The sequence below is a fragment of the Bos grunniens genome, chromosome 15 (assembly GCF_055505025.1).
Source record: "Bos grunniens cultivar Pamir isolate PY7600 chromosome 15, Bosgru_T2T1.0, whole genome shotgun sequence".
Taxonomy (NCBI): Eukaryota; Metazoa; Chordata; class Mammalia; order Artiodactyla; family Bovidae; genus Bos; species Bos grunniens.
The window spans coordinates 49,512,520-49,525,506 of NC_141179.1; the positions used below are offsets into that span (position 1 = coordinate 49,512,520).

The 12,987-nt window shown below is 40.9% G+C and overlaps 2 protein-coding genes across 2 annotated transcripts; one reads left to right on the forward strand and one right to left on the reverse strand.

Moving 5' to 3' along the window:
• Nucleotides 1-374: 374 nt before the first annotated feature.
• Nucleotides 375-1,331, forward strand: LOC147358038 (olfactory receptor 51H1-like). Its single transcript, XM_086340407.1, has one exon. The coding sequence runs from the start codon at nucleotides 375-377 to the stop codon at nucleotides 1,329-1,331; it is 957 nt and encodes a 318-aa protein (XP_086196533.1).
• Nucleotides 1,332-11,311: 9,980 nt separating this feature from the next.
• LOC147358039 (olfactory receptor 51H1-like) lies at nucleotides 11,312-12,262 on the reverse strand. Its single transcript, XM_086340409.1, has one exon. The coding sequence runs from the start codon at nucleotides 12,260-12,262 to the stop codon at nucleotides 11,312-11,314; it is 951 nt and encodes a 316-aa protein (XP_086196535.1).
• Nucleotides 12,263-12,987: the final 725 nt, after the last annotated feature.

Consider the following 12,987-nt stretch of genomic DNA (forward strand, 5'->3'; position numbering starts at 1 on the left):
CTGATTCTGTCTTAGTTATTGTGTCCTCAGCCTCTGACTCAACAGCTTGTAAGATATGGATGAGAAAGGGAGAAATGGGCTGGAGAAAGCAAAAAAGTTTATCTAATGCAGTGTGTTTTAAACTGAATGTGTCTTATTTGACTTGGTGAAACTTTTTCATTGGGACAGTAGAAGTTTCCTCCACAGGATATATCTTGGAAGAGTAATTTCAGGGACTCAACCCTCCATTAAAACTCTCTCTCACCCATGTTAAAATAAAATGGTTCTGCTCTGAGGAAGATCAGATTCTAATATATTGTTAATACTTGTCACTGCATTCTTAGGAAGACACACATCAGGATCTCAAATTTTCCCTCCTGTGTTACATTGACTTCATGACAGATAATAACCACTCTCACTTCCAACACCTCTACTTTGTCTTAACTGGAATTCCAGGGCTTGAACTAAAGTATTACTGGATGGCATTCCCACTGGGTGCTATATATGTCATTGCCCTCTTTGGCAATGGTGTCATCATCTCTACCATCAAGTCCGAACTGTCCCTGCACATGCCCATGTATTACTTTCTGTGTATGCTGGCACTGGCAGACACGGGACTTGCCCTTTGTACTATGCCCTCCATGCTAGGCATATTTTGGTTTAACTACAAGTCCATCGCCTTTGATGCCTGCCTTGTTCAGATGTACTTCATCCATACCTTCTCAGCCATTGAATCTGGCGTGCTGGTGGCCATGGCCTTTGATCGGGTTGTGGCAATCTGGAAACCCCTCAGATACGGCACCATCCTCACCAATAGCGTGGTCTGCAGAACAGGGGCAGTCATCTTGACAAGGGCCATCTGTGTGGTCTTCCCGGTGCCTTTCCTTATCAAGCGGCTCCCCTTCTACCGCTCCAATATCCTCTCCCACTCCTTCTGCCTCCACCAAGATGTCATGAGCCTTGCCTGTGCCAGCACCCGGGTCAACAGTCTCTACGGCCTTATTGCGGTTATCTTCACCAAGGGTTCTGACTCCCTCTCCATCCTCCTCTCCTATGCATTCATACTTCAAACAGTGATGGCCATTGCCTCAGGGGAGGGCCAGCTGAAGACGCTCAACACCTGTGTTTCCCACATTTGTGCTGTTCTCATCTTCTATGTGCCACTCATTGGGGTGTCTGTCATTCACCGTTTTGGAAAGCACCTTTCACCACTGACCCATGCCCTAATGGCTAATGCCTATCTTCTTATACCCCCTGTGCTAAACCCCATCGTCTATACTATGAAGACCAAAGAGATACGGAGGAAGCTCATCCAGATGTTTGTTGCAGCCAAGGTCACTGCAGAGGGTTAGGGTCTGCCAGTTTAAGAGAGGAAAAATATCTTCTGTAATGGCTCAATTATGACTATGAAAAAATAGTTTTTATTTTTTCACATTTTTGGTGTGATTTGAATTGGGCAGAGATAGTTCCCTGCTCTCAGAACATACTTTCCGCTTCCTGTACCAAATCATCCTTTGTGCAGTATATAAAGAGCGGCATTTATAAGAACCATTCCATGTACTTTCCTGTGGCCTTGCGTTAGAGTTGGCCCATAACAAATGAAAGGGGAATATTACTAATTCCATTCTGTAATAACTCTTCTGAGCAGAAATAAGCCACAAGCTTAATGTCTTTTAAATTAAAGATAATTGAGTTTATTTAACATTCTAGCTCAAGTGTTAGGAATGGCCTCTATTAGCTTAATAGGGGAGAAATGAACTATACTCATCAAATAATAAGAGAACACCTAGGGATAATGCATTGTTAAATAAAACATGGATTAGAAAGATGGCTAAATTTTAGGATTAAGAATATAAATGTATATAATTGAGCAGGGGCCAACCATATTGTATAACTTGAGAACAACAGATGAAGGGTGAGCTTTAACTCTTCCATGTGTGACACTGGATGTTCCCTTCCCTACCACTAATGGCAATTTATTCATTATGAAGCTGGAAATGTTATCACTTAACAACCACTGTGGTTATGAAATTAAATTTAATCATATAAGGACAAGTATTTGTAAACTATTAAGGGTTGTGCAACTATAGGAAGTGTTCAAGAATATTGAATATAAGACAATAAAAGTACGTATAGACTGTCCACTAAGCAAAAGACAGTACCAGAGCCTTTTACATGCTGTCATATTGGATAACTGCAGCATCCCTATGGGGGAGTGTTATATGCTGTTTCCAAAGCAGTTCATGTGTTGGCCAAGGCTCAGTCAGGCAGATTATCTGGGGACTGTTGAACTATCTATATTGTGGGAGACAGATAAAATGGATTGGGCAGGGTGGGGATGACACTCAGGGTAGAAGGTTAAAGAACTACTACAGATTTAATTTGAAGACAAAGTATCAGATTGGTCAAAACATTCATTTGGGTTTATCCTTAAGATGTTATGGAAAAAACCAAATAAACATTTTGGCCAACTCAATATATGAAGAAGAAGAACAAAAGCATGCATATAAAATGTATACTAATGAGCGACTTACATTCTTTTACATGAGCCACAAGACTTTTGCTCAAGTTTTTTATTTGATCTTTAAAATCTAACACAAAAGATTCTTTGGGTCTTACATGGTATGTAGTTACTTTCATGGTATGTAGTTACTTTCATGGTATGTAGTTACCTATTACTCAAATCTGGAGAAGGCAATGGCACCCCACTCCAGTACTCTTGCCTGGAAAATCCCATGGACAGAGGAGCCTGGAAGGCTGCAGTCCATGGGGTCGCTAGGAGTCAGACACGACTGAGTGACTTCACTTTCACTTTTCACTTTCATGCACTGGAGAAGGCAGTGGCAACCCACTCCATTGTTCTTGCCTGGAGAATCCCAGGGACAGGGGAACCTGGTGGGCTGCAGTCCATGGGGTCACACAGAGTTGGACACGACTGAAGTGACTTAGCAGCAGCAGCATTACTCAAATCAGTAGCTACTTTAGAACTCTGTCAGAACAGACACTAGCCTAGCTAAGACAAATTTAATAATACTGTGTACAAGAAAGCTTCAGTTCAGTTCAGTTCAGTTCAGGCACTCAGTTGTGTCCGACTCTTTGGGACCCCATGAATCACAGCACGCCAGGCCTCCCTGTCCATCACCAACTCCCGGAGTTCACTCAGACTCACGACCATCAAGTCAGTGATGCCATCCAGCCATCTCATCCTCTGTCATCCACTTCTCCTCCTGCCCCCAATCCCTCCCAGCATCAGTCTTTTCCAATGAGTCAACCATTCCCATGAGGTGGCCAAAGTACTGGCGTTTCAGCTTTAGCATCATTCCTTCCAAAGAAATCCCAGGCTGATCTCCTTCAGAATGGACTGGTTGGATATCCTTGCAGTCCAAGGGACTCTCAAGAGTCTTCTCCAACACCACAGTTCAAAAACATCGATTCTTCGGTGCTCAGCCTTCTTCACAGTCCAACTCTCACATCCATACATGACCACAGGAAAAACCATAGCCTTGAATAGACGGACCTTTGTTGGCAAAATAATGTTTCTGCTTTTGTACACTATCTAGGTTGGTCATAACTTTCCTTCCAAGGAGTAAGTGTCTTTTAATTTCATGGCTGCAGTCACCATCTGCAGTGATTTTGGAACCCAAAAAGATAAAGTCTGACACTGTTTCCACTGTTTCCCCATCTATTTCCCATGAAGTGATGGGACCGGATGCCATGATCTTCGTTTTCTGAATGTTGAGCTTTAAGCCAACTTTTTCACTCTCCTCTTTCACTTTCATCAAGAGGCTTTTGAGTTCCTCTTCACTTTCTGCCAGAAGGGTGGTGTCTTCTGCATATCTGAGGTTATTGATATTTCTCCCGGCAATCTTGATTCCAGCTTGTGCTTCTTTCAGCCCAGTGTTTCTCATGATGCACTCTGCATAGAAGTTAAATAAGCAGAGTGACAATATACAGCCTTGACGTACTCCTTTTCCTATTTGGAACCAGTCTGTTGTTCCATGTCCAGTTCTAACTGTTGCTTCCTGACCTGCATATAGGTTTCTCAAGAGGCAGGTCAGGTGGCCTGGTATTCCCATCTCTTTCAGATTTTTCCACAGTTTATTGTGGTCCACACAGTCAAAGGCTTTGGCACAGTCAATAAAGCAGAAATAGATGTTTTTCTGGAACTCTCTTGCTTTGTCCATGATCCAGTGGATGTTGGCAATTTGATCTCTGGTTCCTCTGCCTTTTCTAAAACCAGCTTGAACATCTGGAAGTTCACGGTTGCAGAGTTTCAAAGACTAGCAAGAAGAGATAAGAAAGCCTTCCTCAGTGATCAGTGCAAAGAAATAGAGGAAAACAACAGAATGGGAAAGACTAGAGATCTTTTCAAGAAAATTAGAAATACCAAGGGAACATTTCATGAAAAGATGGGCTCGATAAAGAACAAAAATGGTATGGACCTAAAAGAAGCAGAAGATATTAAGAAGTGGCAAGAATACACAGAAGAACTGTACAAAAAAGATCTTCATGACCCAGATATGATGGTGTAATCACTCACCTAGAGCCAGACATCCTGGAATGTGAAGTCAAGTGGGCCTTAGAAAGCATCGCTACGAATAAAGCTAGTGGAGGTGATGGAATTCCAGCTGAGCTATTTCAAATCCTGAAAGATGATGCTGTGAAAGTGAAGAAAGCTTATTCCCATTTTAATACTGCTTTCAGGTTCACCAGTCTTTCTGAATTAATTTTAGATAGGTTCACAATAAAAATTTTTAACTCCATAAAAAACAAAGGCACATTGCTGACATTTAATAAAATGAGTATAAAATATCATTTAAACCTTCTGGGATTTGTGGGGAGACTTGAGAGTCCTACTACCTCTGGAAGGGCTTGCTAAGAGTGATCTTCGTTTTCTGAATGTTGAGCTTTAAGCCAACTTTTTCACTCTCCTCTTTCACTTTCATCAAGAGGCTTTTGAGTTCCTCTTCACTTTCTGCCAGAAGGGTGGTGTCCTCTGCATATCTGAGGTTATTGATATTTCTCCCGGCAATCTTGATTCCAGCTTGTGCTTCTTTCAGCCCAGTGTTTCTCATGATGCACTCTGCATAGAAGTTAAATAAGCAGAGTGACAATATACAGCCTTGACGTACTCCTTTTCCTATTTGGAACCAGTCTGTTGTTCCATGTCCAGTTCTAACTGTTGCTTCCTGACCTGCATATAGGTTTCTCAAGAGGCAGGTCAGGTGGCCTGGTATTCCCATCTCTTTCAGATTTTTCCACAGTTTATTGTGGTCCACACAGTCAAAGGCTTTGGCACAGTCAATAAAGCAGAAATAGATGTTTTTCTGGAACTCTCTTGCTTTGTCCATGATCCAGTGGATGTTGGCAATTTGATCTCTGGTTCCTCTGCCTTTTCTAAAACCAGCTTGAACATCTGGAAGTTCACGGTTGCAGAGTTTCAAAGACTAGCAAGAAGAGATAAGAAAGCCTTCCTCAGTGATCAGTGCAAAGAAATAGAGGAAAACAACAGAATGGGAAAGACTAGAGATCTTTTCAAGAAAATTAGAAATACCAAGGGAACATTTCATGAAAAGATGGGCTCGATAAAGAACAAAAATGGTATGGACCTAAAAGAAGCAGAAGATATTAAGAAGTGGCAAGAATACACAGAAGAACTGTACAAAAAAGATCTTCATGACCCAGATATGATGGTGTAATCACTCACCTAGAGCCAGACATCCTGGAATGTGAAGTCAAGTGGGCCTTAGAAAGCATCGCTACGAATAAAGCTAGTGGAGGTGATGGAATTCCAGCTGAGCTATTTCAAATCCTGAAAGATGATGCTGTGAAAGTGAAGAAAGCTTATTCCCATTTTAATACTGCTTTCAGGTTCACCAGTCTTTCTGAATTAATTTTAGATAGGTTCACAATAAAAATTTTTAACTCCATAAAAAACAAAGGCACATTGCTGACATTTAATAAAATGAGTATAAAATATCATTTAAACCTTCTGGGATTTGTGGGGAGACTTGAGAGTCCTACTACCTCTGGAAGGGCTTGCTAAGAGTTCACCAATACTATCACAGTCCTGAGCCTGGAACAGGAATTGCTAGGGGTTATTGTTAAGAAGAGGTTTCCCTGGTGACTTGGTAAAGAATCTCCCTCAATGCAGGAGATCTGGGTTCAATCCCTGGGTTGGGAAGATCCCCTGGAAAAGGAAATGGTAACCCACTCCACTATTCTTGCCTGGGAAATTCCACAGAGAGAGGAGCCTGGAGGGCTACAGTCCATGGGGTTGCAAGTCAGATTTGACTTAGTGACTAAACCACCACCAATACCATTGTTAAGAAGATAGGTTTCTATTTGCTTGTTCCAATATGAGAGCAAAGGTCCTAGTAGCAGTGCAGTGACCAATATCCTTGGGATGAGCAAATCTCTTTGAGGACTTTCAGCTCTTGGTTGTTTTCATTCAATGCAGTGCTTGACATTTAACTGATGCACCAAATTTTTAAATCACACTCTACATTTCAGAGACAGTTGGAAATGCTCTCCGTAACTGTCGTCTTTGGTGCTGTAAATACTTAAAAGCTGACCCCAGAAAAAAATGTATTGGTGAAAGAGTTTTTGAGTTTCCCTCTATCTAGTTTGTGTCTCCATCACATTTCTCCTTTAAAGATGAAGATGATGATTGCCACAGCAACTGCAGCATCAGAGTAGCTCCAATTGTATCTGAAGTCTTTCATACTGGCTTCTACCTCAGCTCCCACTTTTCAAGGTCTCAGGGTCAACTTTTCTTAAGACTGCAAAAAGGTTTCATGCAATAATAGCATGAGACCAAGTCTCCTGGCTAAGAAGCTTATCTAAAACAGGTACAGGTAATAAACTTGGTCATATATTCAAGATATGTTTTTCTAAGATATCTTCTTTTATGATGTGAAGTGAAGTGAGGTTTCTCAGTCATGTCCAACTCTTTGCAACCCCATGGACTGTAGCCTACCAACATCTTCCCATGGGATTTTCCAGGCAAGAGTGCTGGAGTGGGTTGACATTTCCTTCTCTAGAGGATCTTCCCTAGCCAGGGATCAAACTCAGGTCTCCCGCATTGCAGGCACACACTTTACCGTCTGAGCCACATATTGTCTCCTGTGCTGGTTGTTTTCTTCCCCCTGAGAAAAGTTCACCCTCATTCCATATCACCTCCAAATTCTGAGGTGACTCATGTTTTCCATTTAGATAGAATGTATCTATATTGAGGCCTTGGATGATGTTTGCATTCTGCACAAACTAACAATTCTCAAGTAATTTTGTAACATTGAAAATGTAAACTCCAAGTCAAACTTGAAAATTTATTCTGAATTTGTCTCTATTTCTGGTTTCATCTTGGTAAGATACAAATATGTATCTTACATTTTTAAGAGGACTAAACTAGAGTGATCACCATGGACATAGATGTTTGTGTGCTCAGTCCCTCAGTCATGTCTGACTCTGCAACCCCATGCATTGTAGCCCACTAGGCTCCTCTGTCCATGGAATTTTCTAGGCAAGAGTACTAGAGTGGGTTGCCATTTCCTCCTCCAGGGAATCTTCCTGACCCAGAGACCAGACCCATATTCTTGTGTCTCCTGCATTGATAGGTGGATTCTTCACCACTATGCCATCTGGGAAGCAAATAAATCAAAGACAGAAGGACGGTTTCCAGATATGTGCCTGTCTGTTTTTAAATGTTACATGAATCGAGAATTTATACCTTCAGAGAAATTGAAAATAATTATTGTGGGGAAAAGCAAGAGTTAAATATGGCTTGTGTGAGACAGAGGTGTACAGAAAACTCCATGTAGAGATTATGCAAAGGTAGTTAAAAATTAAGAGTTTGATCTTAAGAGAAGGGAAGGGGAAGGAGAGGGAAAGAAAGACGCATGTGGGCTCTATTTTAAAGCTGTTAGCAAGACTGGTATCATGAAGAAAGAAATTTACCGAGGTTACTGAATGGCAAGGGGAGAACTTGGAGAAATACTCACATCATGTGTGAGAGGAAGACGTGAAGGGGGGGTAGGTTAGGAAACAAAGAAGGTGGAAGTAGAAGATGCAATAGAGTTCCATGAAAGCTGAAAGAAGACTAAAAGGGAGGGGACTGTAAACATTTATAATCTACTCAAATACTTCAAGTTGAAGGAGGATTGAGGGGAAGCATTTGACTTGCTATTTCAGAATAAATCTGAGCCACGTGAACAGCCTTCATCTAGCCATGGAAACCAAGTCAGACTGCAGGAGCTAGAAAAGAGAGTGCAGTGAGGATGCGGAGTATGTGTGTGTTGCCAGCAACAAAAATTAGATTTCTGATCTTGCCACTGTGCGGGTCCATCAGAGAATCAAAGATTAATGGGCACTTTCTTCTAATTGCCTCTGTTATCACAGTATTTGAACATTGTAAACATAATCCATGGTGGTTGGCTTTTATCTCTAAAGATTTCAAGTTTTGGTTATGTAATTGTATAAGAAAAAAAAGACACTTCTTAATATTTTTTTAATGAATTAATTTATTTTAATTGAGGCGAATTACTTTACAATATTGTAGTGGTTTTTGCTGTACATTGATATGTTTATATTTTAAGTTTATTCATTCAAATATTGTATATAGGCACACTGTACTAACATGTATATGACAACACATTAAGAAAAATAAACATTTTTTAAAGATGAGATAAATTTAAATGAAAATAAAAGATCTTTTATTTCCTCCTTATAGGCCAATTGACTATAATGTGCTTTGTTTGGGATTCATGTTTTCCATTTAGATAGCATCTATCTGGAGAAGGCAATGGCACCCCTCTCCAGTACTCTTGCCTGGAAAATCCCATGGACAGAGGAGCCTGGAAGGCTGCAGTCCATGGGGTCGCTGAGGGTCAGACATGACTGAGCAACTTCACTTTCACTTTTCACTTTCATTCATCAGAGAAGGAAATGGCAACCCACTCCAGTGTTCTTGCCTGGAGAATCCCAGGGACTGGGGAGCCTGGTGGGCTGCTGTCTACAGGGTCACACAGAGTCGGACACGACTGAAGTGACTTAGCAGCAGCATGGTGAGGTCTTGGATGATGTTTGCATTCTGCACAAACTAACAAATCTCAAGCAATTTTGTAACATTGAAAATGTAAACTCCAAATCAGTCTTGCAAATTTAGTCTGACTCAGCCTCTCTTTATTTTTTTGGGCTCCAAAATCACTGCAGATGGTGACTGCAGCCATGAAATTAAAAGACGCTTATCCCTTGGAAGGAAAGTTATGACCAACCTAGATAGCATATTGAAAAGCAGAGACATTATTTTGCCAACAAAGGTCCATCTAGTCAAATCTATGGTTTTTCCAGTAGTCACATGGATGGGAGAGTTGGACTATAGAGAAAGCTGAGTGCCGAAGAATTGATGTTTTTGAACTGAGGTGTTGGAGAAGACTCTTGAGAGTCCCTTGGACTGTCAGGAGATCAAATCAGTCATTCCTAAAGGAAATCAGTCATTCATTGGAAGAACTGATGCTGAAGCTGAAGCTCACAATACTTTGGTCACCTGACGTGAAGAACTGACTCATTGGAAAAGACCCTGATGCTGGGAAAGATTGAAGGCAGAAGGGGACAACAGAGATGAGATGGCCGGATGGCATCACTAATTCGATGGACATGAGTTTGAGCAAACTCTGGGAGTTGGTGACGGACAGGGAGGCCTGGCGTGTCACAGTCCATGGGGTCGCAAAGAGTTGGACACAACTGAGCCACTGAACTGACCTGAAATAACATTTCTATAATATTGATTACTAACATCTCTCACACATCACATCTTAGGATCACTGGTTCTTTCCCTCTACCTCAAGTTTTCTTGTGAGTCTAGAAAGCCCGGAGACATGTGTCAAGTCTCAATTTACAGGTTTTAGAATCAATGGATCTAAACATGAATCGAGTTCTTCCACTTAGAAGCTGTATGATTTTGAGTAAGTTACTTAACTTCTTTAAATCTCATTTCCTCATGTATAAAATGTGATAACATTATTCTCAAAGACAGTTGGGAGAATTCACTGAGAGAATATATAAAGGCAACTAAAACTACTAGTATAGCAAATTAAATGTGATGTTGTAATGTAATACCTACTTGACTTGTATACATATTTCCTTGCAGAGAAATATGCCAGAAACTGTGCAGAAAGTTGGTGCATTTTCCTCTGTGTCTTCAGGGACCAGAACGCTTCCCAGGTGGAACAGTGGTAAAGAATCTGCCTGCCAGTGCAGGAGATTCAGGAGACTTGGGTTTGATCCCTGGATTAGGAAGATTCCCCTGAATGGCAATCCACTCCAGTATTCTTGCCTAGAAAATTCCATGGACAGAGGAGCCTGGTGGACTACAGTTCATGGGGTCACAAAGAGTTGGATACAACTGAGTGATTGAACCCACATGCAGGGTCCAGCATCATGACTGGCATTTCATTAGTGTTAAATGTACATCTGTTTAATAAGTCATCCCTCTAGCAATTTGACAGTGTAATGATTAACAAAATACATACAGCAGGTATGAGCTTCAGTGCAAAGACACATTGCCTTTGACATACTCATTCCCACACATGGGCATCCTGCTTTCTTAAACTTCCCAGTGCTGCAAGTGTTCACTTGTCCTTATACAAAGCATGGCAGTACTTTTACTTGATAAAGTTTCCCTGGGTTCTTTGTACACAGCAAAATAGAGTTCACTCCTGCTGGGTTTAAAGAGTAAAGGCAGAGCACCTGTTATTCTACTAAATATATGACTGAAAACTAGAACCGTAAAGAAGTAATAACCCTTAAATGAAAAGGCACGTGTTAAGTAACCACACATGTGTTTGTTTTAATTTTAACATAGGCACTCTTTACCCAATAAACATTGAAACAACAAAATAAATGCTGTTTGATTATTGAACAATTTTCTTTCTCCATATTAAGAAAAAATATCTCAGACCTTTCAGCAGTGTTATATAGCATTTTGAATCTTTCCTTATCTAATTACTTAATTAATAACTATAGAACAATATTACTTAACATTATATGGATAAACACTCAAAAGTATTACCTGGATAAACAGGTGATGATTTATGTCTTCACTGATGCTCATCTCCAGTTTCAGAGAAGAACAATTATATTAATTACATTAGGTTTGTCAAGTGACACCAGATATCAAAAATTATGCATTCCAAAATGGAGCATATACAGAACACGAAAGACTTTCACCTACAAGCCTTGCCCACTTTCTATTTTCCCAGATGTTTATAATTTGACTGCATTATAGTTGCTCAAAATGCTTCTTATTCTCCATATTACATTTGATTCCACTACCCTAGACCCTGTTCTTTCTCCTCTGGAACACATGGATGATCCTCCTCTGTATCTGCTTGGTTTTCACACTATAGACAACAGGGTTTAGTAAAGGAGGCAGTAACAGATAGGTATTGGCCATGAATGTGTGTGCTACTGGTGACAGATGTTTCCCAAACCTGTGGATCATGGTGACACCAATGAGAGGAACATAAAAAAGGAGCACAGCACAGATGTGGGAGAGGCAGGTGTTGAGCGCTTTGAGCCTTTCAGCTCTGGAAGCGATATCCAGTACTGTCTTCAGGATGAGCACATAAGAAAAGAGAATGATGAGGGCATCAAACCCCAAAGTGAAGATGACTACTATGAGGCCATAGAGGCTGTTGACACGCGTGCTGGCACAGGCTAACCGCATTGCATCTTGGTGGAGACAGTACGAATGAGACAAGACATTGGAATGGCAGAAGGGTAGCCGCTTTATAAGAAAGGGCACAGGGAAGACCACGCAGACTGCCCGGATGATGACAGCTATTCCAATCTTGCCGATGATGCCATGGGTGAGGATGGAAGCATAGTGCAGTGGGTCTCGGATGGCCACAAATCTGTCAAAGGCCATAGACACTAATACTCCTGATTCTACCTCTCCAAAACTGTGGATGAAGAACATCTGTGTGATGCATGCATCAAAGAGAACCTCAGGGGCATTAAACCAGAAGATGCTGAGCATGGAGGGCAGGGTGGACATGGAGAGACCAACATCAGTCAGAGCCAAGATAGAGAGGAAGTAGTACATAGGCTCATGGAGACTCCGATCTACCTTGATGATGGCTAGGATGGTACCATTTCCCAGGAGAGTCATGGTGTAGAGAAATCCCAGGGGAAAAGCCATCCATGGGTTTTTATCTGGCATTCCTGGGATACCTGTCAAAATGAAGCTATGGTGGTTGACATGTGATGAGCTAGTGTTCATCATGATGTTCTTACCACTGTTTGAGGCTGGACTCTCCCACCTGGATTCCAGCTCCTAAATTGAAAAAAGGTTTTTAGATAGGTAAATGGCTTTATGGATGTAGAAGTGGAACAACAGAGGGGAAAACTATGTTTAAATCAGTGTCTGAAAGGTTTTTGCATCTTTTTACTTCTTAGACAATCACATGTGATGACCTCCACTCACTTGAATTTAATTTGCTTATCTTAAAAGGGGAGATAAGATGAAACAACCAGTGTTTAGACAGAAGAAAATTTTGATATCTTCCTTTAACAGCACTGAATATTTGGTAGAAAAGAAGCAGCAACATCCAAGAACCTAATAGCATTGAGAATTTTGCTAATTAATCAAAGAACAGAACTCACAGTATCATCACCACAAACACACCTACACAAAATTTCATCACCATCCAAACCTACATCCCTCATCTATATAAATCCATGTGTATGCATGTATATGTATGTGTATATATATATATATATATGTGTGTGTGTGTGTGTGTATACATATGCATATATTCTCTTACACACACAAATATATGTGTGTATATATTCTTGCACATGCCTAAGCATCTATTTCACTGTTTTTATAATGGTGGCTAAGCAGTAAAGAATCTTCCTGCCAATTCGGGTTCAATCCCTTGGTCAGGAAGATGCCCCAGAGTAGGAAATGGCAAACCACTCCAGTATTCTTGCCTGAAAAATTCTAGG

Excerpts from the sequence above, each read along its gene's own strand:
- LOC147358038 (XM_086340407.1), top strand. The coding sequence starts at position 375 with ATGACAGATAATAACCACTCTCACTTCCAACACCTCTACTTTGTCTTA.
- LOC147358039 (XM_086340409.1), bottom strand. The coding sequence starts at position 12,262 with ATGATGAACACTAGCTCATCACATGTCAACCACCATAGCTTCATTTTG.